Raw genomic sequence first — 24,413 nt, forward strand, 5'->3', positions numbered from 1 at the left:
CCCAACTTGACACTTCGTCCTTTAGATTATAAGCTCCTTTGAGCAGGGACTGTCCTTCTTTGTTAAACTGTACAGCGCTGCGTAACCCTAGTAGTGCTCTAGAAATGTTAAGTAGTAGAAGAGTTAAATCCCTTATTCAAAAGATGAGGGATGGTAGGGGAGGATGGCACTGTGCTGATTCTGAGATAGCAAGCTGTTTTTTGAAGTATTATCAAGAATCATATAAGGTCCCGGAGGAGGAACCGGAGGTAGACATCGCTAGTTATTTAGATCAGGTGCAATTGCAACGATTGAGTGAATTACTACTACTACTACTATTTAGCATTTCTATAGCGCTACAAGGCATACGCAGCGCTGAACAAACATAGAAGAAAGACAGTCCCTGCTCAAAGAGCTTACAATCTAATAGATAAAAAATAAAGTAGGCAAATCAAATCAATTATTGTGTACAGGAAGGAGGGTAGGTGGAGGCAGGTGGTTACAAGTGGTTACGAGTCAAAAGCAATGTTAAAGAGGTGGGCTTTCAGTCTAGATTTAAAGGTGGCCAAGGAAGGGGCAAGACGTAGGGGCTCAGGAAGTTTATTCCAGGCGTAGGGTGCAGCGAGACAGATGGCGCGAAGAATCAGAAAGACTACAGCTTGGGGAGCCCATTAGGCTGGGGGAAGTTCAGAGGGTGATTAAGAGGCTTCCGAACGGGAAGGCTCCTAGGTAAGATGGGTATTCGGCACGGGTTTACAAATGTTTCGTGGGTGAACTAGGGGATCTTTTGGTTCGGGTGGGTAACGGTGTTTTGGAGGGTAATGAGTTCCCAAAATTTATGTTAGAGGCAGGGGTGACTGTCTTGCCTAAACCAGGGAAGGACCCAGCGGTGTGTGGCTCTTACAGGCCTATTTCTTTGTTGAATGTGGATGCAAAGATAATGGCCAAGATTTTGGCTAATAGGTTGGGAAGGGTTCTACCAAAGCTAATTCATGGGGACCAGTCGGGGTTTGTGCCAGGGAGGCAGGTAGGGGACAATATTAGCCAGCTTATTTTCGAAAGAGACGGACGCCCATCTTCCGACATAAATCGGGAGATGGACGTCCATCTCAAAAACAGGTATAATCGAAAGCTGAATTTGGACGGCCCAAACTGCTTTCCATCATGGGGATTGGCGAAATTCTTGGGGGCGTGGCCGAACAGTAGCGAAGGCGGGACAATGGAAAGAAGCAAGACATCCCCGATGAGCATTTAGTCCACACAAAGTTGGTCCTGTTTTTTTCACGACCAAGCTTCCAAAAAGTGCCCAAACTGACCAGATGACCACCGGAGGGAATCGGGAATGATCTCCCCTGTCTCCCCCAGTGGTCACTAACCCCCTCCCATCCTAAAAAAACAAACTGTTTAAATATTTTTCCAGCCTCTATGTCAGCCTCAAATACCATACCTAGCTCCATGACAGCAGTATGCAGGTCCCCCGAGCAATTTTAGTTTAGTTGGTGCTGCGCGGGACCCATGCAGAGAGCAAAAATCAGAAGAAAAAAAAAACATGCAAGTGCAGTCAGGGACGTCCAAAAAAAAAACCATGCAAGTGCAGTCAGGGATGTCCAAATTAAAACAATAGTAATAGGGGGATTTGAACCAGAGCAATTTTAGTTTAGTTGGTACTGCGCGGGACCCATGCAGAGAGCAAAAATCGGAAGAAAAAAAAACATGCAAGTGCAGTCAGGGATGTCCAAAAAAAAAACCATGCAAGTGCAGTCAGGGACGTCCAAATTAAAACAATAGTAATAGGGGGATTTGAACCAGCCACCTTCTGATTACAAGACTTGTGCTCTAACCACTGCACCACTTATTCAGTTGCGTAGACATTCCTTCCCTTTCTATTAAGTCCCTCCAAGTTTCTGTCAGCCAATCACAGCTCATTTACCTGACATCCGTGTCAGCTAAACAAGCTGTGATTGGCTGACAGACACTTGGAGGGACTTAATGGAAAGGGAAGGAGGTCTAAGCAGCTGAATAAGTGGTGCAGTGGTTAGAGCACAGGTCTTGTAATCAGAAGGTGGCTAGTTCAAATCCCCCTATTACTATTGTTTTAATTTGGATGTCCCTGACTGCACTTGCATGTTTTTTTTTCTTCCGATTTTTGCTCTCTGCATGTGTCCCGCCCAGCACCAACTAAACTAAAATTGCTCCGGGGACCTGCATACTGCTGTGTCATGGAGCTAGGTATGATATTCAAGGCTGGCATAGAGGCATCTCAGGGGGACCAGTGCACTACGAATGCTGGCCCCTCCCACGACCAAATGGCTTGAATTAGGTCCGTTTTTGAGATGGCCGGCAGTGGTTTCGATTATTGCTGAAAACCGCGGAACGCCATCTCTAGGTCCAGCGATCTCACCATTTGTGTCGTCTATCTCTAGAGTCGACACAAATGATGGGATTTCAGCGGGCCGAACCGTATAATCGAAACCAAAGATGGACGGCCATCCCGTTTCGATTTTACAGTTTGCTCCACCTCTTCGCAGAGCCGTGTCCGGAGATGGACGTTTTTACACATGGGCGTTCGCGTTCGATTATGCCTCTCCAGTGGCGTAGCCAGACCTGACATTTTGGGTGGGCCAAGAGCTAATATGAGTGGGCACTATATATATAAGTATGAGTAGTATTTCTTGGAATACTACAAAATAATGCCTTAGAATGCATTTGATCATTAATTTCTAAGTAGTCTGCCCAACAGCTGCCCTGCATCAATATAAACCACAAACATACTTAACAGAAAAAAACAATATTTTATAGAGTTACATTATCCCGTATCTTAAACTTGACCAGACATAAGTCTACTATAATGGCAAACACCTCAACATATGACAAGATCTCCACCATCCATCCTGTACCCAGGCATTAGCCCTACCCTACCCCCACCCCAACATCAGCCCTGTCCTAAGCCCTAACCATGCCCCATCTCTTGCATCTCCCCTGCTCTTCCTAATCTCATCCCCACTCCACCTTAAAGCACACTAGCATTAAATATAAAACATTTTGTATTTTAATGTCCTGCGCATGGCAAAGCCCACCTCCACCCAGAAACCCACCTAAATTAATACAAAACGTGTTGTTGTTTTTTTAAATCCTGGGTTCTGCAGTACCCAGGCCCAGGTTAAAATAATTTTTTTTAATGTTTTTGTATTTAATGTTGGTGGGTTTCTAGGTGGGGATAGGCTCTGCAGTGCCCTGGTTAAAATTAAAAAAGTGACCATCCACACCAACATGAAATCTACAACCTTTTTTTAAATTTTATTTTAACCTGGGCACTGAGCCTATCCCCACCAGCAGTCCAGCAATACACATAATAAAAATTAAAACATTTGCTTTTACCTGGGCTTGAATGTTGTTGCAGTTATGCAAACTATGCAGTCAGTGTGCACGTGGAGCAGAGCACTGCAGACTGCGCTGGATCCTGCACCTGGCCCTGTTTGTGGCAGCACGGGAGTGCTGAGGCCCGACTGAGGCTGAAGTGACACAGCATCGTGGATGCCAAAGTCGCTGCCGCCATAGTGCCCCGTCTGCACTCCGCATCCACTCCCACCGGTGCCTGCTCAGCACTTATGTTGTTCCAATTGTAGCAAAAGCATCCCACTGCCATGGGCAGCCCATCAAATCAAGTCGTAGGTGAATAGAAATCCAGAAAGTCCAAAAAGATCACAGTCACCAAATGAAATAAACCAGTCAATAGAATGCTTAAAAACCTAGGTAGTCCTCCGCATCTTCATGTAGGTTGCAAGGAGACTCTGGTTGCGGCATCACTGGATTTGGCACACTGTTTGGCCTTGGATACCCTAGGCCATCTAGCAGATCTGCGAGTGGCTTCCCATTTCTGTGGCAGAACCATCACCTCGGATTCGGAAGGTAAATTTTCCACATGTAGCTGCTGTAACACCTGCCACGTGTACTCTGGGGTTTGAACTCACTTAGTTATTCCAGTAAAACTCAGGCAAAATGGAAAGCTCCACTTATATTGGCCTCACAGGAATTTTGTCACCCCTGAAAAAAGTCTTATCGTCTCCTCAGCGTTAATGCAAAAATATCTTTAAAAATGTCAACTTGCAGGGCCTTCCATTGAATCAGGCTGCATAACCTACTGTTTCAAAATTTTTTTCTTTCAGAGGAAACTCAGAAAAACATACCAGTGTATCATATGGCATACTGTCATGTTTGGTGCCCAATGATCTGTGCGCTCTATCAAATCTAATCTCTGGGGTCTCCTGGGTCTAAGATTCAGTGGATCTATGCAAATGTCGCACAATTTCTTACACCACTACAGTGCAATCTGCAAAAACAGGCTCTTCGGGTATGCCCCTAAACCAGAGACTATGCCTATTTTTGAGGTCCTCTACATGGGCCTATAGTGCTTTCATTATCAGCGCTCTGAGAATCGTGATAGACCTTATGTCCTCCATCTGTTCCTCACACTGTGCTACTCATTCCTCCAATTCTTCCTGCTTGGTCGATAAGGCTCCAATTTCTTTCTTTATACCCTCAAGAGACTCAGAGATCCTGCCGCACTAATTTAAAGTCCACTTTCAAGTCCAACATCTATTTCTTAATATCAGAGCCTCTTACCACTTCTAATCCCCCCGCTACATTGCTGTCTGATGGCGCCATCTTAGAAGCACCAGAGGCAGACGTGGGATTTACCACTGCCTTTTTTGCACTGGGGCATAGAGGGTTTTTTTTTTTTTTTACAGATTTCAATTTCTTGCACGAAGCCCTGCTGCCCTGTCCCCCACACACCCCCTCCCCCCGCAGCGCGAATGCGGCTCATCGGGCCCCGTCCCCTCCACCGCCAGCACCGAGCTCCTCCTAGGTTCCGACCCAGATTTGGGACGAGTCCCAGGAGGAGCCCAGCGCTAGTAGTGGCACACACAGGCACAGCCGGAAGAGACCGGGCCCGACGAGTCGCATCCACACCGCGGGGGGGGGGGGGCAGGGAAGCAGGCATCGGTGAGAGCAGCCGCAGAGCACAGACAAAGCACCACGACAGCAGCAGCCGCGATGCATTCAGCGAAGGTCCTCCCAGCTGCTGCAGTCTAACTTCACTACCGACTTAGGCTGAGCGATCCGGACCTAAGCACTGCAAGAAAACCGGTAACAACCCAGGCTTGTGCAGCTTAACCGGCGCCTAGAAGATCAGCGCCAGTTGGTGGATCAGACAAACTGGGCGGGCCTAAGCCAAGATTGGCCCACCCGTAGCTACGCCCCTGTGCCTCTCTAGGGCATATTTATTTATTTATTTATTGCATTTGTATCCCACATTTTCCCACCTTTTTGTGGGCTCAGTGTGGCTTACAATATGATATGAATAGTGGAAATACAATTTGTTACAACTTGGTTATGGATTACATTGTGCAGAGTTATGCGAGACAATCGAAGTATCGTTGAGGAATATAACAATGGAACACAAACATTGAAACATTGGAAGGAGACAATGGGAAGCTTAAAGGGCAATATTAAGACACAAAGACATATGGTATACATATTTCTGTGAGTAAAGGTATGAGTGATGTGAGATTACGGGGGATGAGCGTTCAGAAGTGGATGTATGATCCCACTTGATATGGGAAGCGCAAAGAAGTGTACCGGGTACGGCCTTGTTGGCCATAGATGCAGAAAAGGCCTTTGACCGCGTAACCCGGAGGTTTTTGAGGGAGGTCCTGAAACGGATGGGAGTGGGAGAGAATTTTAGTACTTGGTTGGAAGCCCTATATAAGGACCCGAGGGCCTGCCTTGATATTAATGGTAGTTACACCTCCTTCTTCCCCATTTGTAGAGGAACTAGGCAGGGGTGCCCTTTTGTCACCTCTGCTCTTTGCGATATACTTTGAGCCTCTAGCGGAATTGATGCGTCAACATCCAAGATATTCAGGGTATAAGGTGGGGGAGGGGGAACACTGTATTGCTTTGTTTGTGGACGATGTATTGCTTTATGTGGTGGATCCAGGGAGGACGCTGCCTATGACATTAAAGATCCTTCGGGAATTTGAAAAACATGCAGGCTTGAGGGTTAATATGGATAAAAGCGAGCTGCTGGGGATCTCTTTGACTCATGGTGAGGAGCAAAGTTTGCTTTTAAATGGGCCAAGCATAGCATCCAATACTTGGGGACTCAGATACCTAGGGATTTGAGTAAAGTGTATAGTTTGAACTATGGAAAAATAGTGAACCAAATTTGGGTGGAGTTATCTAGGTGGAAGGGCTTGTGGTTATCTTGGTGGGGACGCATGGCAATAGTGAAGATGAATGTGTTACCTAGGCTCATAGGCGCCCGGTATAAGAGGCTTGGGGAGGCTAATTCTCCCCAGCCGCGTCTCTCTCTCTCATCCCCCCCCCCCCCCCAGCCCCACGCCCCTGATGCACTGTTTATCGGTCGCAATCTCCCTCCCTGCAGTCCCTATAATTAGCATCGCATCTCTATCCCTCTCACTCCCTCCAATGTGCTTTAGGTCACCCATCGCTGCAGGTAGTGGCACCAACCAGAACAGAAACAGACTGAATATATGTGTGACGTGTGTTGCGCTTTTGAAAACTGAATTACAGTTTTGAGTGTTGGTTGAAGGTAAACAACAGCAGTGTTCTCTCTAATGGCAACAGAGCTTATGTTTGTTTGGGGTTTTATTTACTTCATTTGCACACTTCTTCTGTAGGTTGCACAATCATGTCTTTGTGAGAAAGACTATGACCTAATGACTGAAATTTCTGAATTGTTGCAATGCTTAACAACAAAATATTTCCTATTACGTATCATTTGTAAATGGTCATATTTAACATTATGTACAATTTATGAATCGTAGATTTAAGTGTGACTTCTTTGGTAGTATAACTGTACTGCTGTAATTTTAGCAACATGTTAGCAGTTAGCACTGTTAGAAACTAACAACGACATATATAGCTGTCAGTAATCACTGGTGGACACATGGTTTAGGGAGGGTATGCAAGGTTTTCATTGATTTGTTAAAGGGGTACAGAAACCAAAAAAGGTTCAGAACCCCTAATATAGAATATTATTGGACAAAGGAGAGCGCAGTGTCACAGCAACTATACAAGTCTTTTCCAATGTCAGGCCCCAAATAAATAATGATAGAAAAGAAAGTACAGTATTTGGATTCTCAGAATATTAGAAGTGCAAGCTGACAAAGGTAATAAAAGTATATATGTTAAAGACAATCTGTGTGAAAATAATACATCCCTTTAAAAAAAAAGCTTTGTATTTGTTTGATTCACAGGACCCAAATCAATTTTACAGTTGCCATTGATTTCACAGCTTCAAATGGTAAGTATGATGCATGTCTGTCTGCAAAATTTGATGAGTTCATCTGTACAAATTTTTAGACTCATAAACATAAGTACCTGTCTCTGTGTAATCTCTCCTGATAAAGGATGTGGTAAAGGCTGAAGTAGTGCAGGTGGATTTAAACAAGTTGAAAAGTGTTCTCTTATATTGTAACAAAATGACATATTTCCCTTTCTCAGGTTGCAAACTCATATATTTATGTGGGGGAGCTTAGTGTGAACAGACATGATAGTGTGTCTCATTAAGGCAGCAAGGGATATGGAACTATATGTGGTGACTGTAAGGTTTTTGTGTGTATACTTGTGTCTGTTTTGAGTATATGTGGGGGTTGTTTTATACTTTCAAATGCTACTAAGAGTAGGGGACAATGTATGAAATTAGTAGGTAGCAGATTTAAAACTAATGGGAGATGGTATCTTTTCAGTCAATGCAAAATCAAGAGGTGGAATTTGTTTTCAGAAGTTAGGGTTTAGCAGTCAGGTGTCCTGTGGTACCAGGTCAAAATAGCCCTGTCTAAAAAGCCCCAACAACAACAACAAAAAAAACTAACAAAAAAAGCCCCCAACCTAATAGTCTGTGTCAAAATGGCCTGCCCACAGTATGGCCCCTGACATCTTAGCCCCACGACCAAATGGCCTGATCAGGCAGTTCTCACTTGCCATATGACTTGTATTAAAGCAGTGTACTTCCTTATTTTTCATTCATGTGCACTTTATTGGACAGTGTTTTGGCACCAAACTTACATTTCAGTATCTACCGCTTTAATGCATCACTCCTTTATACTTTTCGACGCTGTCCAATGGTTCACTCTTGTGATTTGCTTTGAGACCCGAAGTGATTTCTCCATTACGTAAGCCTTGATTGCCCTTTTTAATGCATTTGTTTACATCCACATGTTTTCTCTTAATAGCGCATCATTCCTCCAGAATTTCTCTGTACAGTCAGATTTGTTTTCTCTTGCGTTCTCTTCAAAGTGACTTCTCTATTAGAATAGCTCAAACCATCTTCTTCACTGCATCTGCAACATCCGCACTATTTTCTGTTTTTTTCTGAAAATTACCATTTGATCAGTTTTATATTTTTGCTTTACAGTGTTATAGCACTCGCTCAGCCATTCATTTTATATGCCACTTTGGCTAATTATTATTATTATTATTTGTTACATTTGTATCCCACATTTTCCCACCTTTTGCAGGCTCAATGTGGTTTACATATAACAGTTAACAGTGTTAGCCGATTACAGTTTGAACAAATACATAGTATTTTAGGTGGCCGAGCGTAGTTTTTACTGCTTTTGGCAATGTATTCCCATAGTTGTGCGCTTAGGTAGGAAAAGCTGGTTGCATAGGTGGATTTGTATTTGAGTCCTTTGCTGCTTGGGTAGTGGAGGTTTAGATATGATCGTGCAGATTTTGTGGTGTTTCTGGTTGGCAGGAATTAGTATATACCTTTTTATATTTAAAGGGCCCTGTTTACAAAACAGCGTTATAGGCACGTTAACATTTTTAATGTGTGTCAACCATGTATGCACGTTAATCATGTACGTGCCTACAATATCCCTGTAAACGCTACATGGTTAGCGCGCGTGCTAAGTGTGGGCGTGCTAAAAGCACTAACACACCTTAGTAAATAGGGTCCATAGTTTGTTTATATTTCAAATGTGTCTATATTATTTTTACTTATCACATTATTTTATATTTTTACTTCTACAAACTTTTAATTCAATAAATCACATGTTTTTCTTAGACTCCTGCGGCAGGTGCCCATGCCTGGTTTTGTCCACACAATATATTTTTGTACTTTTTTGTGCTCAAAAAATCATATTGTGCTTATCCATACACATGAACAATGAAATGATGCAAACATAAGAAAAACAAAAAAATGTATATATAGAGCGACTTAGCTTCTCATTTAATCCAGCTGCAAAACTCCCGATAGGGACCCGTTTCACCCTCCAGCTTTTTCAATGGAGATAGTAGAATCACTTTGTCTTCTTCCTCAGAACATAATTGTTCCCCAAAGAGAAAGGTAACATCATCCTCACACCAATACCGAAAAATACGAAAGCAGGTAGAAGTGATATCAAGAACTACAGACCAGTGGTGTCCATCCCCCTCATTGCCAGACTCTTGGAAGGAATAGTTGCCAAGCAATTGATAGAATATTTGTACAAATTCTCGAAACTCCATGACTCCAAATCACGTTTCAGATCAAAATACAACACTGAAATGGCCCTAACCACCCTCGTCACCATCCTTAGGAAAGAAATCACTATGGGCAAAAAGATCCTGATCCTACAGTTTGACGTGTCCTTGTCCTTTGAAATGGTCAACCATTAAATCCTGCTACAACTTCTGGATGAAATCAAAATTGGGGAAGTTGTCTTTGGCTGGTTCATGGGATTTCTGACCACTAGAACATATCAGGTTAATATGGGCAACACGATATCAACCTCATGGAAAGCCATCTGTGGATTCCCCCAAGGCTCTCCTTTATCACCCCATACTGTTTAAGGTCTTGATGGCACCACTGGCCAGGGTGTTAGCTAAACAAGACCTAAACCCATTCATATATGCCGATGATGTCACCATATATATCCCCTTCAAAAATGACCTGAATGACATCCTGGACAGAATCAGAACAGGGGTAAATATCATGGAAGCGTGGGCCACAGCATTCAAGCTCAAGCTGAATAAAGAAAAAACCCAGTTCCTAGCTGTGACCTCTCCTTACAACCACATCAATTATTCCACTATCAACATAGATGGAGTGGCCTACACCCCCTCGGATAACCTGAAGATTCTGGGGGTACCTTCGAATCCCAAGCAGCAAAAGTGGTGTCCCAAATGTTCCGAGTAATGTGGCAACTGAGAGGAATCAGGAGCTATTTCCTAAGAACGGTATTCCGTATGTTGGTCCAATCAACTTTACTCACACACATGGACTACTGCAATGGAGTCTACTCCGGATGCAAGGAACAAGTCTTGAAAAAACAACAAACGGCCCAAAACATGGCCGCCAGACTAATTTTTAGGAAACCATGCTTCGACAGAGGCAGTCTGCTACTCTAGACTCTACACTGACTCCCGATCAAAGCACGCATAGCCAACTATGCACCATGGTATACCAAATCATCTTCAGAGATACCCCTGCATATATGACAGACCTGATCAATATACCACTGAAGAACACTGCAACAGAAGCCAGAAACTACCTAACACTCCATTTCCATAAATGTCAAAAATTCGTATACAAATTGGTATACATACAGGCTTATTTTCGAAAGAGAAGGACGCCCATCTTTCGACACAAATTGGAAGATGGGTGTCCTTCTCACAGGGTTGTCCAAATCGGTGTAAACGAAAGCCGATATTGGACGTCCCCAATTGCTTTCCGTCGCAGGGACGGCCAAAGTTCATGGGGGCGTTCGAAGGCGTAGCGAAGGAGGAACTTGGGTGTGCCTATCACATGGACGTCCTCGACCCATAATGGAAAAAAAAGGGGCGTCCCTAACGAGCACTTGGACGACTTTACCTGGTCCTGTTTTTCTTACAACCTAGGCACAAAAAGGTGCCCGAACTGACCAGATGACCACCAGAGAGAATCGGAGATGACCTCCCCTTACTCCCCCAGTGGTCACTAACCCCCTCCCACCCTCAAAAAAAAATCTTTAAAAATATTTTATGCCAGCCTCAAATGTCATACTCAGGTCCATCACAGCAGTATGCAGGTCCCTGGAGCAGTTTTAGTGGGTGCAGTGCACTTCAGGCAGGCGGACCCAGGCCCATCCCCCCCACCTGTTAAATTTGTGGTGGTAAATGTGAGCCCTTCAAAACCCAGCACAAACCCATTGTACCACATCTAGGTGCTCCCCTTCACCCGTAAGGGCTATGGTAGTGGTGTACAGTTGTGGGTAGTGGGTTTTGGGGGGCTCAGCACACAAAGTAAGGGAGCTATGTACCTGGGAGCAATTTATGAAGTCCACTGCAGTGCCTCCTAGGGTGCCCGGTTGGTGTCCTGGCATGTCAGGGGGACCAGTGCACTACGAATGCTGGCTCCTTCCACGACCAAAGGGCTTGCATTTGATCGTTTCTGAGATGGGTGTCCTTGGTTTCCATTATCGCCGAAAATCAGAAACGACTATTGTAATATAAGGGAGAAAATTTAAAAAGGAAAAAAAAAATAATACTTACCTGGGGGGCTGCTGTCTGGGGCCATTGCAGGGCTGTAGGGAGAGGCGTTTTTTTTGATCCGGGAGTTTGGAGGCCATGGGGGACGCTGCTGGGGCAGCATCGCTATTTTTTTTGACGCTCGGGGACGGTTGGACACGTCCCCGGGTGTAGCAGGACGAGGGGAGGTTTCTTCACCCCGTTTCGGGGCCGGTTTTGGCTTTGGCGCTAGGCGCCAAGCGAAGAGGAGCGCCGAAAAGTAAAGAAAAAGTGCGGGCGCGCTCCCGTTCGCGAACGCGCGTATTCGCGTGTAGGCCGAAGCCGGGGCCTAAATTTTGGGCCCGGCTTCGGAAGTTTTTTTATTTTGGCTCCGTTTCGGTGAGGAGACGACCGGGACCGGAACGGAGGGAAGCGGAAACGTTAGGGGAAAATCAGGAATACAGGTAAGGGGTTTTTAACCCAAAATTTTGATTGGTTGATTTTTAAATTGTGGAAATAGGAACTTTTATTTTTAAAAAATCAGGGTTTTGAGTTTTTTAAATTTGGTTTTTGGATTTGGGGTCGGGGAATTTTTTAGAATTTTTCTGTCGTGTTAGATTTTGAATTTTAATATTTTTAGGGGGTCTTTTGGGAAGGGTGCTATTTTATGGGGTTAGGAAAGGGTTAATTTTTAAATTTCGACGTAGTATGTCCGGGAGATGGTTTTAGAATTTTTGAGGGGGGTTTTAAATTTTTTGGGAATTTTTCCGGGATTTTAGGAAGTTTTTTTTAGGGTGGACATTAAATTTTGGGATTTTTAAATTTTAAAGATATAGGTCAATAGAGGATGGGAGGTTTAATTAGTATGTGAAATTTGGGGTAATTTGTGTAAAATTTTCAGGGGTTTTATGTTAATTAAAGTTTTTCCCATTGATTCCTATGGGAAATCTTTAATTAAAATGGGGCTTGAGTAGTGCTGCTCAACATTCCGCTGGTCAGCAGGAGGATGCGGAATGTTGAGCAGGACTCAGGATTGGCTGAATGGGCTGCGGAACCCCAAGCCAAGGGTCCGTCTCCCAGGTAACGGGCAGGCTGGCAGTTGGCAGAGCATTGCTGACTGAGGTGAGGAGAGGAGGTGTTTTTGATGGTGTGGATGAGGTAGAGGTTTGGGAGTGAGTTTGTGGAGGTTGGAAGTGGTTGAGGTTTGTAGTTTGGGGATAAGCAGAGAGTTGTGAGAGGTTGGAGAATTGAAGAGAGAATTTTCAGAGGTGTGCTGTGATTTTTGGGTGTTAAGTGTATGGTGAAAAAGGGGGTGTATATATGTTAATGCTCTTTAGGATAGGGATCATTTAAGTAAGATTAGGGAGTTTTAGTGAGGGTATTGTTATTTTAATTTTGTTAGTTAGGGGTGACCATTTTATAGAATTTAAGCTGGGATTAATGTCATTAGTGGGGTGGGGTGATTAATAGGTAGTTAGGGTTTTCCTTCCTTTTGATTTATTTAAGTGTGAGGTGTAGGTGACGGTCATCAGGAATCCTGAAACATCTGAAAACATTCATCTTGGGCCCCTACGCAAGACAGATCCTGAGGACAACCGGCCGGTGTAACCCATGTGGTGACTATATTACATAAATATAAATTTACAAACTTACCTGAGTTGATCACAGTGCTGTACTCCTAGAGAGAGGGAAAAAAAATTTGCACACAAAGTATCATTTTCTTTTATTGATAAAGATTTAAAATTAGAAAATATTAAAAAATTCATTGAATGTTTAGAAAATAAAATAAGAAAAGAAAGAAGAATACTTATCTGATCTGTTCCTTTTGTGGTGTCCTGAAGCTTCTGTAATAAAAGAAAGAAAAAGAAATTAGTTCACTGTTAGTATAATATTCTGTGTAAAATTGTATCTGTTATATATATATAATAAATGTTAATTTCCTTGTAAAATCAGAATTGAGTTTGAGTAATTCAGGTGGAATCCAATTTTAGTTTTCTTTCCCTGTATACCCTTTGAGGGTATACAGCGAGGTTAGTGAACTTGTATCTCCCCCTGTGTTCTCAAGTGTACCCCTACCTGGCACGACTACATTCAACAGGGTTAGGGTGACACATATACAACGGAACACAGAGGGGGGATAGCAAGATTATGTCTAGGGACAACCTAAATTTCAAGATTTGGGCGTCTCCGACTGTATTATCGAAACGAAAGATGGACATCCATCTTGTTTCGATAATACAGGTTTCCCCGCCCCTCCATTGAGACATTTTGCGAGGATGTCCTCAGCAAAACTTGGGCGTCCCTTTCGATTATGCCCCTCATAGTGAGCTTCTCCTACCAAAGCACCAAGTGGTGGAACACTGTACCCAAAACCCTCAGAGCCCTGAGCACCTATGTGAACTTTCGCAAACATCTCAGAACCTTCCTGTATAGAAAATTCCACATCAAAACGGACAAAGGCTGACATTAAACTAACTTTCCTGAATCCCATTGCCTAAAACTGCCTTCCAAAACACACACTGTCCAGACCCTGGACCACCATTGATACCCTCCCAACCTCATACTCAAATCATTGTAAACCCATCGGACTCAAATCTCATCATCTTTCTTTCTGCTCCTTTTCTTTTTAATATAGAAAACAAAAACACATTTTTTGTTCTATTATGCCATCCAATGTAATGTCACCTTTATAAACCCAAACCTGTTGTTTTTAAGCCACAATGAAACAGACCCCTCTGGAAAATGTGGGGTATAAATACTGTTATAAATTAAAATAAATAAATAAACTACAAGTCCCTAGATTTTAAGCAGTCCAATATTGGTTTGCGCTGGTATTCTATAATGAAATCAGTGCGCCCATATGCCATTATAGAAAGGCTGTCACCATGTTGCACCACCATCTTATATAATTACCCTGGTAATGCTTATGTATGTAGTTTATAAAATATGAATGTAAAATAAGCCCAGACTATCAGTGCATACTAAATAGCAGGTATAAATGTGTACATGTGCTTTCTTTGGGATAAATTTAAAAAGGGAAAGATCCAAGACAACATGGTTTTACCAGAGGGAAATCGTGCCAAACGAATCTCATTGAATTCTTTGATTGGGTAACTGGAGAATTGAATCATCGACGTGCTATAGACGTAATCTACTTAGATTTTAGCAAAGCTTTTGACACGGTTCCCCACAGGAGGCTCTTAAATAAACTAGATGGGCTAAAGATAGGTCCCGAAGTGGTGAACTGGATTAGGAACTGGTTGACGGAGAGACGACAGAGGGTGGTGGTAAATGGAGTTCGCTCGGAGGAGGGAAAGGTGAGTAGTGGAGTGCCTCAGGGATCGGTGCTGGGGCCGATTCTGTTCAATATATTTGTGAGTGACATTGCCGAAGGGTTAGAAGGTAAAGTTTGCCTATTTGCGGAGGATACTAAGATTTGCAACAGAGTGGACACCCGGGAGGGAGTGGAAAACATGAAAAAGGATCTGAGGAAGCTAGAAAAATGATCTAAGGTTTGGCAATTAAAATTCAATGCGAAGAAATGCAAAGTGATGCATTTAGGGAGTAGAAACCCACGAGAGACTTATGTGTTAGGCGGTGAGAGTCTGATAGGTACTGAGGGGGAGAGGGATCTTGGGGTGATAGTATCCGAGGATCTGAAGGCGACGAAACAGTGTGACAAGGCGGTGGCCGTAGCGAGAAGGTTGCTAGGCTGTATAGAGAGAGGTGTGATCAGCAGAAGAAAGGAAGTGTTGATGCCCCTGTACAAGTCGTTGGTGAGGCCCCACCTGGAGTATTGTGTTCAGTTTTGGAGGCCGTACCTTGCGAAGGATGTTAAAAAAATGGAAGCTGTGCAAAGAAAAGCTACAAGAATGGTATGGGATTTGCGCTCCAAGACATACAGTGGGGGAAATAAGTATTTGATCCCTTGCTGATTTTGTAAGTTTGCCCACTGACAAAGACATGAGCAGCCCATAATTGAAGGGTAGGTTATTGGTAACAGTGAGAGATAGCACATCACAAATTAAATCCGGAAAATCACATTGTGGAAAGTATATGAATTTATTTGCATTCTGCAGAGGGAAATAAGTATTTAATCCCTCTGGCAAACAAGACCTAATACTTGGTGGCAAAACCCTTGTTGGCAAGCACAGCGGTCAGACGTCTTCTGTAGTTGATGATGAGGTTTGCACACATGTCAGGAGGAATTTTGGTCCACTCCTCTTTGCAGATCATCTCTAAATCATTAAGAGTTCTGGGCTGTCGCTTGGCAACTCGCAGCTTCAGCTCCCTCCATAAGTTTTCAATGGGATTAAGGTCTGGTGACTGGCTAGGCCACTCCATGACCCTAATGTGCTTCTTCCTGAGCCACTCCTTTGTTGCCTTGGCTGTATGTTTTGGGTCATTGTCGTGCTGGAAGACCCAGCCACGACCCATTTTTAAGGCCCTGGCGGAGGGAAGGAGGTTGTCACTCAGAATTGTACGGTACATGGCCCCATCCATTCTCCCATTGATGCGGTGAAGTAGTCCTGTGCCCTTAGCAGAGAAACACCCCCAAAACATAACATTTCCACCTCCATGCTTGACAGTGGGGACGGTGTTCTTTGGGTCATAGGCAGCATTTCTCTTCCTCCAAACACGGCGAGTTGAGTTCATGCCAAAGAGCTCAATTTTTGTCTCATCTGACCACAGCACCTTCTCCCAATCACTCTCGGCATCATCCAGGTGTTCACTGGCAAACTTCAGACGGGCCGTCACATGTGCCTTCCGGAGCAGGGGGACCTTGCGGGCACTGCAGGATTGCAATCCGTTATGTCGTAATGTGTTACCAATGGTTTTCGTGGTGACAGTGGTCCCAGCTGCCTTGAGATCATTGACAAGTTCCCCCCTTGTAGTTGTAGGCTGATTTCTAACCTTCCTCATGATCAAGGATACCCCACGAGGTGAGATTTTGCGTGGAACCCCAGATCTTTGTCGATTGACAGTCATTTTGTACTTCTTCCATTTTCTTACTATGGCACCAACAGTTGTCTCCTTCTCGCCCAGCGTCTTACTGATGGTTTTGTAGCCCATTCCAGCCTTGTGCAGGTGTATGATCTTGTCCCTGACATCCTTAGACAGCTCCTTGCTCTTGGCCATTTTGTAGAGGTTAGAGTCTGACTGATTCACTGAGTCTGTGGACAGGTGTCTTTCATACAGGTGACCATTGCCGACAGCTGTCTGTCATGCAGGTAACGAGTTGATTTGGAGCATCTACCTGGTCTGTAGGGGCCAGATCTCTTACTGGTTGGTGGGGGATCAAATACTTATTTCCCTCTGCAGAATGCAAATAAATTCATATACTTTCCACAATGTGATTTTCCGGATTTAATTTGTGATGTGCTATCTCTCACTGTTACCAATAACCTACCCTTCAATTATGGGCTGCTCATGTCTTTGTCAGTGGGCAAACTTACAAAATCAGCAAGGGATCAAATACTTATTTCCCCCACTGTATGAGCAGAGACTTGCTGACCTGAACATGTATACCCTGGAGGAAAGGAGGAACAGGGGTGATATGATACAGACGTTCAAATACTTGAAAGGTATTAATCCGCAAACAAATCTTTTCCGGAGATGGGAAGGCGGTAGAACGAGAGGGCATGAAATGAGATTGAAGGGGGGCAGACTCAGGAAAGATGTCAGGAAATATTTTTTCACGGAGAGGGTGGTGGATGCTTGGAATGCCCTCCCGCGGGAGGTGGTGGAGATGAAAACGGTAACAGAATTCAAACTTGCGTGGGATATGTATAAAGGAATCCTGTGCAGTAGCAATAGATCCTCAGAAGCTTAGCCGAAATTGGGTGGCGGAGCAGGTGGGGGAAGAGGGGTTGGTGGTTGGGAGGTGAGGATAGTGGAGGGCAGACTTATACGGTCTGTGCCAGAGCCAGTGATGGGAGGCGGGACTGGTGGTTGGGAGGCGGGAAATACTGCTGGGCAGACTTGTACAGTCTGTGCCCTGAAAAAGGCAGGTACAAATCAAGGTAAGGTGTACACATATGAGTTTATCTTATTGGGCAGACTGGATGGACCATGCAGGTCTTTTTCTGCCGTCATCTACTATGTTACTATAATGTAACACAAGTTAGGTGGCTTGTTATAAAATTACAGGTTGAGGATAACAGTACTGGTGGCTAAGCTGTGTTGGTCTAGTTTTCAACTAAGTTAGCATCTTGATGCAAAAGAAAAGCTTGAACTCTTTTGAGCCTAGAGTCATCCTCTTTGAAAGTAGAAAGTACTTATCATTCAAGTTAAGGCATAAATGTGATGAAACAAGATCAGTGCACTTAAAACTTTACAAATGGTATATGGCGAGAAGCAGCTGGAGTAAGGCCTGCACAAGAGGGAGCATACAGACAACAGAAATTTGTAATTAATTCTCCTGGAAAGAAGCAAGCCATGGTCCAATATGAGGAAGCCCCACATCCATCCTTGACATCATCAGCAAGGGCCATCAGAGCTGCAGCATGTGACAGGAGAAGTGATTGGAGTGGGGTCTGTTCAAGAGGGGAGAGTACAAATCCGGAAGCTCACAATTCTTTTGGAAGGAAGCAAGTTAAGGTCTGGCCACACCTTGTCCCGGGCTCCATCAGACAACCTCACACATTTGTGAGGGCTGGGCTCCTGCTATCCTTGGGGCAAAAAGCTGTTTTGGTTTTCATCACTCTTAAGCATGCTCCTCTGCTTACTCAGATTTCAAAATGCATCTTTATATTATAACTTTTAGTTTATTTTAAAAGAGAAATTACCTGACCAAGGTTTTTCAAAGATTAGCTTTAAAATGCATGCTGTAAAAGTATCCACAAACTTTGTGACTAGTCAGGTTCTTCAAAATTGCCCCTTTAATGATTGGACCTAAATATCAGCCTGTAATCCACCCTTTTTGTCTGAGCATGTGTTTTAATACTAAATGGCTATAAAACAAATTCATAAGTAGGTATCCATCAAGATAATAATGTATACTATTCTAAAATGTTGATTTAAATGTAGAGACCCTTAAGGTTCTACTCTCTTAAGGATTGCAAAAACCTCTAGTGGCTCTAATAAGACATTGATACTCCTACAGATTTTGGAACAAGGGGAGGACTCTCCTAACCAGTGACTGACATGGTGGGAGAAGACCCCTCTTGGAGGGAAACATAGGTACATAAGTATTGCCATACTGGGACAGACCAAAGGTCCATCAAGCCCAGCATCCTGTTTCCAACAGTGGCCAATCCAGGTCACAAATACCTGGCAAGATCCCAAAAAAGTACAAAACATGTTATACTGCTTATCCCAGAAATAGTGGATTTTCCCCAAGTCCAATTTATTAATGGTCTATGGACTTTTCCTTTAAGAAGCCATCCAAACCTTTTTTTAAGCTCTGCTAAGCTAATCGCCTTTACCACATTCTCGGGCAACGAATTCCAGAGTTTAATTACACGTTGAGTGAAGAAACATTTTCTCCAATTTGTTTTAAATTTTCTACTTTGTAGCTTCATCACATGCCCCCTAGTCCTAGTATTTTTAGAAATTGTAAACAGCCGCTTCACGTCTACCCGTTCCACTCCACTCATTATTTTATAGACCTCTACAATATCTCCCCTCAGTCGCCTTTTCTCCAGGCTGAAGAGCCCTAGCCGCTTTAGCCTTTCCTCATAGGGAAGTCATCCCATCTCCCTTTATCATTTTTGTCACCCTTCTCTGCACCTTTTCTAATTCCACTATATCTTTTTTGAGATGCGGCAATCAGAATTGAACACAATATTCAAGGTGCGGTCGCACCATGGAATGATACAAAGGCATTATAACGTCCTCATTTTTGTTTTGCATTCCTTTCCTAATAATACCTAGCACTCTATTTGCTTTCTTAGCTGCAGCAACACACTGAGCAGGAGGTTTCAACATATCATCGACGACGACACCTAGATCCCTTTCTTGGTCAGTGACTCCTAACATGGAACCTTGCATGATATGGCTATAATACAGGTTCCTCTTTCCCACATGTATCACTTTGCACTTGCTCACATTAATCGTCACCTGCCATTTAGATGCCCAGTCTCCCAGTCTCGTAAGGTCCTCTTGTAATTTTTCACAATCCTCCCGCAATTTAACGACTTTGAATAACTTTGTGTTGTCAGTAAATTTAATTACCTCACTAGTTACTCCTGTCTCTAGGTCATTTATAAATATGTTAAAAAGCAGCAGTCCCAGCACAGACCCCAGGGGAACCCCACTAACTACCCTTCTCCATTTAGAATACTGACCATTTAACCCAACTCTTTGTTTTCTATCTTTTAACCAGTTTTTAATCCACAATAGGACAGTACCTCCTATCCCATGACTCTCCAGTTTCCTCTGGAGTCTTTCATGAGGCTGGTATGTATATGTAGTGTAGCTGGGTCCCCCTTCCAGGACCCAGCCGGGCTCAACCCTGCTTATATTCCTTCTTCACCCGACTGTTGCCTCGCTCCACACCACCTTGGCCTGTACTGGGAACTCAGCGCCAGACCCCCTGAGAGCTTGCAGGACTTCCTCCTCTCTCTGTTGTTTCCACAGAGGCTCAATCAAGGCAAAATGTTTATAAAAAAAACTTTATTTTCTTGCTTCCATTCAGCATAGACACAAAAGGAAAACACCTTACGCCCAGGTTGTTAAGGTTTGCTGCCAAAGTCTCATTTAGGGTTTAAACAGTCCATATAACTTCACTTTAGCCAAAATTACTTCTTTTAGGGAACAGTACATTATCAGAAAGAAAACACCATAGCTTGGTAGGTTGCAGGCCCAGACCTTTTCAGTATGAAACAGTTTACACAGTCTTTCTTACAGCACAGCTACACAGCTTTGGTCCCACCTGGTTCAGACTGGGGTTTCAATTGTGCCCAGCCCTCTTTCTCTCCCAGGGGCTGCACCTGTTTCCTCTTTAGTAGAGATCTCCCCCAGCGCCTCAGTCTGTCTCCCCTGATCTTCCATTAGTCTCTCCAAGGCACAGCTAGCCATCCTCTTACAGCAGCTTTTCGGGTTTGAGCCAGAGCTCCAATCTCCATCTGTTCCTCCTCTAGTCCTTCAGTAACCTCCATTTTATCCTCCTCTTCAACTTCCCCCGCCCCCAACCTCTCCAGCTGGCCCTCATCACCTTCCTCAGAGACCATTTCCCAATCTTCTATCTCCTCCCCTAACTCTTGCACAGCCGGGTGGGGAAGATAGGGATTCTGGGACTGGTAGTTCCTCCTCTTCTTCCTTAACCCGGCCAACCTCTCTGCCTCCGGTAGCGCAGCTTTCTGAATGTGGGTGTTGTGCACATGAAGTCTGCCCCGTTGGGGTTCCCCGGCTGCCTGCACCCACCTTCTGCGTGCCTTCCCGGATCCCCTTTCACCTACCCTCTCACAGTAGCCATGTTTAAAAACATAAGCTTTGCCATATTGGGTCAGATCGAAGGTCCATCAAGTCCACCATCCTGTTCAACAGTAGTCAACCCAGGTCACAAGTACTTGGCAAGATCCCAGAACAACAAAACAGATATTATGCTGGTTATCCTAGAATATGCAGTGGATTTTCCCAAGCCTATCTTAATAACTGCTTATGGACTTTTCTTTTAGGAAATTATCCAACCCTTTTTTAAACCCTGCTAAACTAACTGCGTTTACCACATTCTCTGGCAACAAATTGATCAGCGCGCCAAAGATTGGGTCGCTGGTCGCAGCAAACCCTATGCCAGCTTCGAGCTGGTGTTAGGATTTGCAGACCATTGGGGAGGAATGGTGAGCAGGCCCCCATTCCCCCCAACGAAGAAACCCCCCCCCCCCCCAAAAAAAAAACGATGATCCCCCTCCAGCGACAGGGTCCCCCTGACACAGTTCAGGGAGGGCTGGAGATCCGGTGGGTCTCCAGCCCCCCAACCCCCCAGCATTAGCAAGGGGTTCCTGGTGGTCCGGTGTCAATCCCCCTACCCCCTCACCCCCTACCTTGAGTTGGAGGAGGGAGGTAGCCTGCCTGCCTCCCTCCGCTTCCTTCGATACTGCCTGCAAAATGGCAGCGCCCAGCCCTGCCCATTGTATCCTGGGATGCGTTAGGCGGGGCTTCACAATGTGGATGCACTGGGCAGGGCTGGGCGCCGCCATTTTGCAGGCGGCGTCGAAGGAAGAGGAGGGAGGTAGGGGATGGTGGAGGTGGGTAGGGGGATTGACACTGGACCACCAGGTACCCCTTGTTAATGCTAGGGGGTTGGGTGGCTAGAGACCCACCGGATCTCCAGCCCTCCCTGAACTGTGTCGGGGGGGGGACTGTCGCTGAGGGAGGGGGTCGGTCGCCCACTGGGCCACCAGGGACCTTTTAGAAATGCTGAGGGGAGTTGGGGGGGGGCTGGAGACCCACCGGACCTCCAGTCCCCGTTTTGCCTTGCTCAAGGGCAGGGGTAGTTGGGGTCTGTTGATCCCATGGACCTCCAGCCCCTATGTTTGAGAGGTCTGGGCTTTTGACAGCCCAGGCCTATAAAACAAGTGCGGGAGGACTGTGCTGAGCGCATACTCAGGCACAATTCTCCCGCACTTCTACCCCACGATCAGAGATAATTGCGTGCTTATCTCTGATCATAGGTCTAATAACGCCCCGCGCTGTTCCAGCGCTATTTTTAGAGTGCTGTTTGGAATAGCGCGGGGTTTTGATCATCTGTTTGCAAGAGCCCTAAAGAAGCTGATAAGAGACTGTATGTGGTGGAAACTATTTTTGCTTTGATTCTACTTGTAAATAGCTATCCCTCTTACTTAAAAAAAAAAATACTCCTAGACTTAGTAAACCCTTTTGGTTCAGAACAAACATTTTGTCCTGGACTAAGTTACTGTATACCAAAGAAATTCAGAGTGAGTGGATTTTATGTGCCTACTACTTCGTCCCACCCTGACCTCCCTACAAACCTTAATATTTTACTAAAGTAACCTGTCTGATGCTTATCTGGGTGAAAAGAAGGGTTACATAAATAAATGGTATAGTGTTTGTTTATCCTTCACAACCTACTTCTCTTCACTATATGAACCCTTTATCTATTCCTTATATTCCAACAGGTAATCCTGCACAACCTACTTCTCTTCACTATATGAATCCTTACCAACCAAATGCATATGCACTGGCATTGAAGGCAGTGGGAGAAATCATTCAGGACTATGACAGTGATAAAATGTTCCCAGCTTTAGGTTTTGGAGCAAAACTACCACCAGACGGAAGAGTGTGTCACGAATTTGCTTTGGTAGGAAACTGTACATATATTCTGATTAATCATTTATCGTTGTGTTTGTACATTTAATTAATGCATTTATATATAAGATTGAATTGTATTTGATTGGGTTTGATTTTTATATACCGCATATATACCTAAGGGGGTTGTTTACTAAAGCTTAGCTTGAGTTATCTGCAGCAGGGCCCATAGCAGGGGCGTAGCCAGACACTCAATTTTGGGTGGGCCTGGGCCCAAGATGGGCGGGCAGAAGAACCTCGCCCCGTCCCAAAGGTGATTTGCTCTCTCCTCTTGCCTGCATGCCATATGGTCTCTCAAACATCCCCCCCCCTCTCCCATATACCTTTTAAATAGCATATTTTCACCAGCAGTGAGCAGCAACTAATACACACTGCTCATGTTGGCCACACACCCTTCCCTCTGATGCAACTTCCTGTTTCCACCTAGGCAGAAATACATCAGAGGGAAGGCTGTGGGGCCGGTGCGAGCAGTATGTATATCACTGCTCACTGCAGGCGAAGATCTGCTACTTACAAGGTATGCAGGAGGGACACTTGTTGGGAGTTTTCGGCTGGTGGGGCTTGGGGATCCCTGCCAGCCACATCATAGGTATGCTGCTACTGGGTGGGCCTGGGCCCACCCAAGCCCACCCTTGGCTACGCCACTGGCCCATAGGAATAAAATGGGCCCTGCTGCAGATAACTAAGCTTTAGTAAACAACCCTCTTAGTATCAAAGTAGTTCACAATTAGTGCTTCTAAAATGACAGAGATTTTATTACAGTGGAATTGAATGTCTGTAATATTTGCATTGAAATTAATTGTGAACTACTTTGATACTAAGAGGGTTGTGTTCTAATCTCAGCACATTATAAGTATAAACAGCAGACCTCATAGACCTACCAACCAGAAACAGAATCGGATCATCACGATCATACCTCAACCTACATTACTTAAATTGCAAAGGACTTAAATATAAAACAACTTACGCATCCAGCTTCTCTTACATAAGCGCTCAACTATGGAATGGACTCCCAAAAGCTGTGAAAACAATCCATGATAATATGTGTATTGGTTCCTTGTTTTTTGCTTTATATACTACACTCCCTAATTGTACATACTTACCAAATCTGGTAAATAGCATATGCATCAGATGTATTTAAGGGGGGAAGTTTTCAAAGGGATATCCACAGGTACACATGTGTTTGTGTGAGAGAGAAAGAGGGAAGGTGAATCCTGTTGAAAGTTGCCCACTCCATGGAAGGAAAAAGGGCAGTGGTGAGGTTAGGGTGGTCTTGATGAAGTATGTGTAATGGCTTCATTTTGAAATTGCAACATGTTCTTTACTGCATGTATTTTGCACCTGCAAAGAATCCCAGTGTCACTAGCTATCGCAGGATTTTCAAAGGGGAATTCTGTGGCGAGTTTCCCTTTGAAAATTGGTTAGCAGACTTGGCAATAAGATCTGTTGACAGCTAGCCTGCTATAAAATTACTCTGTATGAAGACTCTTTCAGTTTTACTGTGCAGTTTGAGCAATTCCAATAGAACAAATGCTGGATATAAAGCAATACATTTGTTATTAGATTGATATAAAAAAATGAACACATCATAACTCACAAATATTAGTTAGATGTTACAGCTAAAAAAAAGTTGAGTAGTACCTGTCAATACAGTGCTGAAAAAA

At 44.2% G+C, this 24,413-nt stretch overlaps 1 protein-coding gene across 1 annotated transcript in view; it reads left to right on the top strand.

Moving 5' to 3' along the window:
- CPNE8 (copine 8) overlaps positions 1-24,413 on the top strand; it is a 334,982-nt gene that overhangs the window by 248,255 nt on the left and 62,314 nt on the right. Inside the window, exons 14-15 of the mRNA XM_030216303.1 lie at positions 7,263-7,309; positions 22,560-22,741. Of these exons, the coding sequence (XP_030072163.1) occupies positions 7,263-7,309; positions 22,560-22,741 (229 nt within the window). The remainder of the gene's footprint in view (positions 1-7,262; positions 7,310-22,559; positions 22,742-24,413) is intronic.

The sequence above is a fragment of the Microcaecilia unicolor genome, chromosome 10, assembly GCF_901765095.1.
Source record: "Microcaecilia unicolor chromosome 10, aMicUni1.1, whole genome shotgun sequence".
NCBI classification, from domain to species: domain Eukaryota; kingdom Metazoa; phylum Chordata; class Amphibia; order Gymnophiona; family Siphonopidae; genus Microcaecilia; species Microcaecilia unicolor.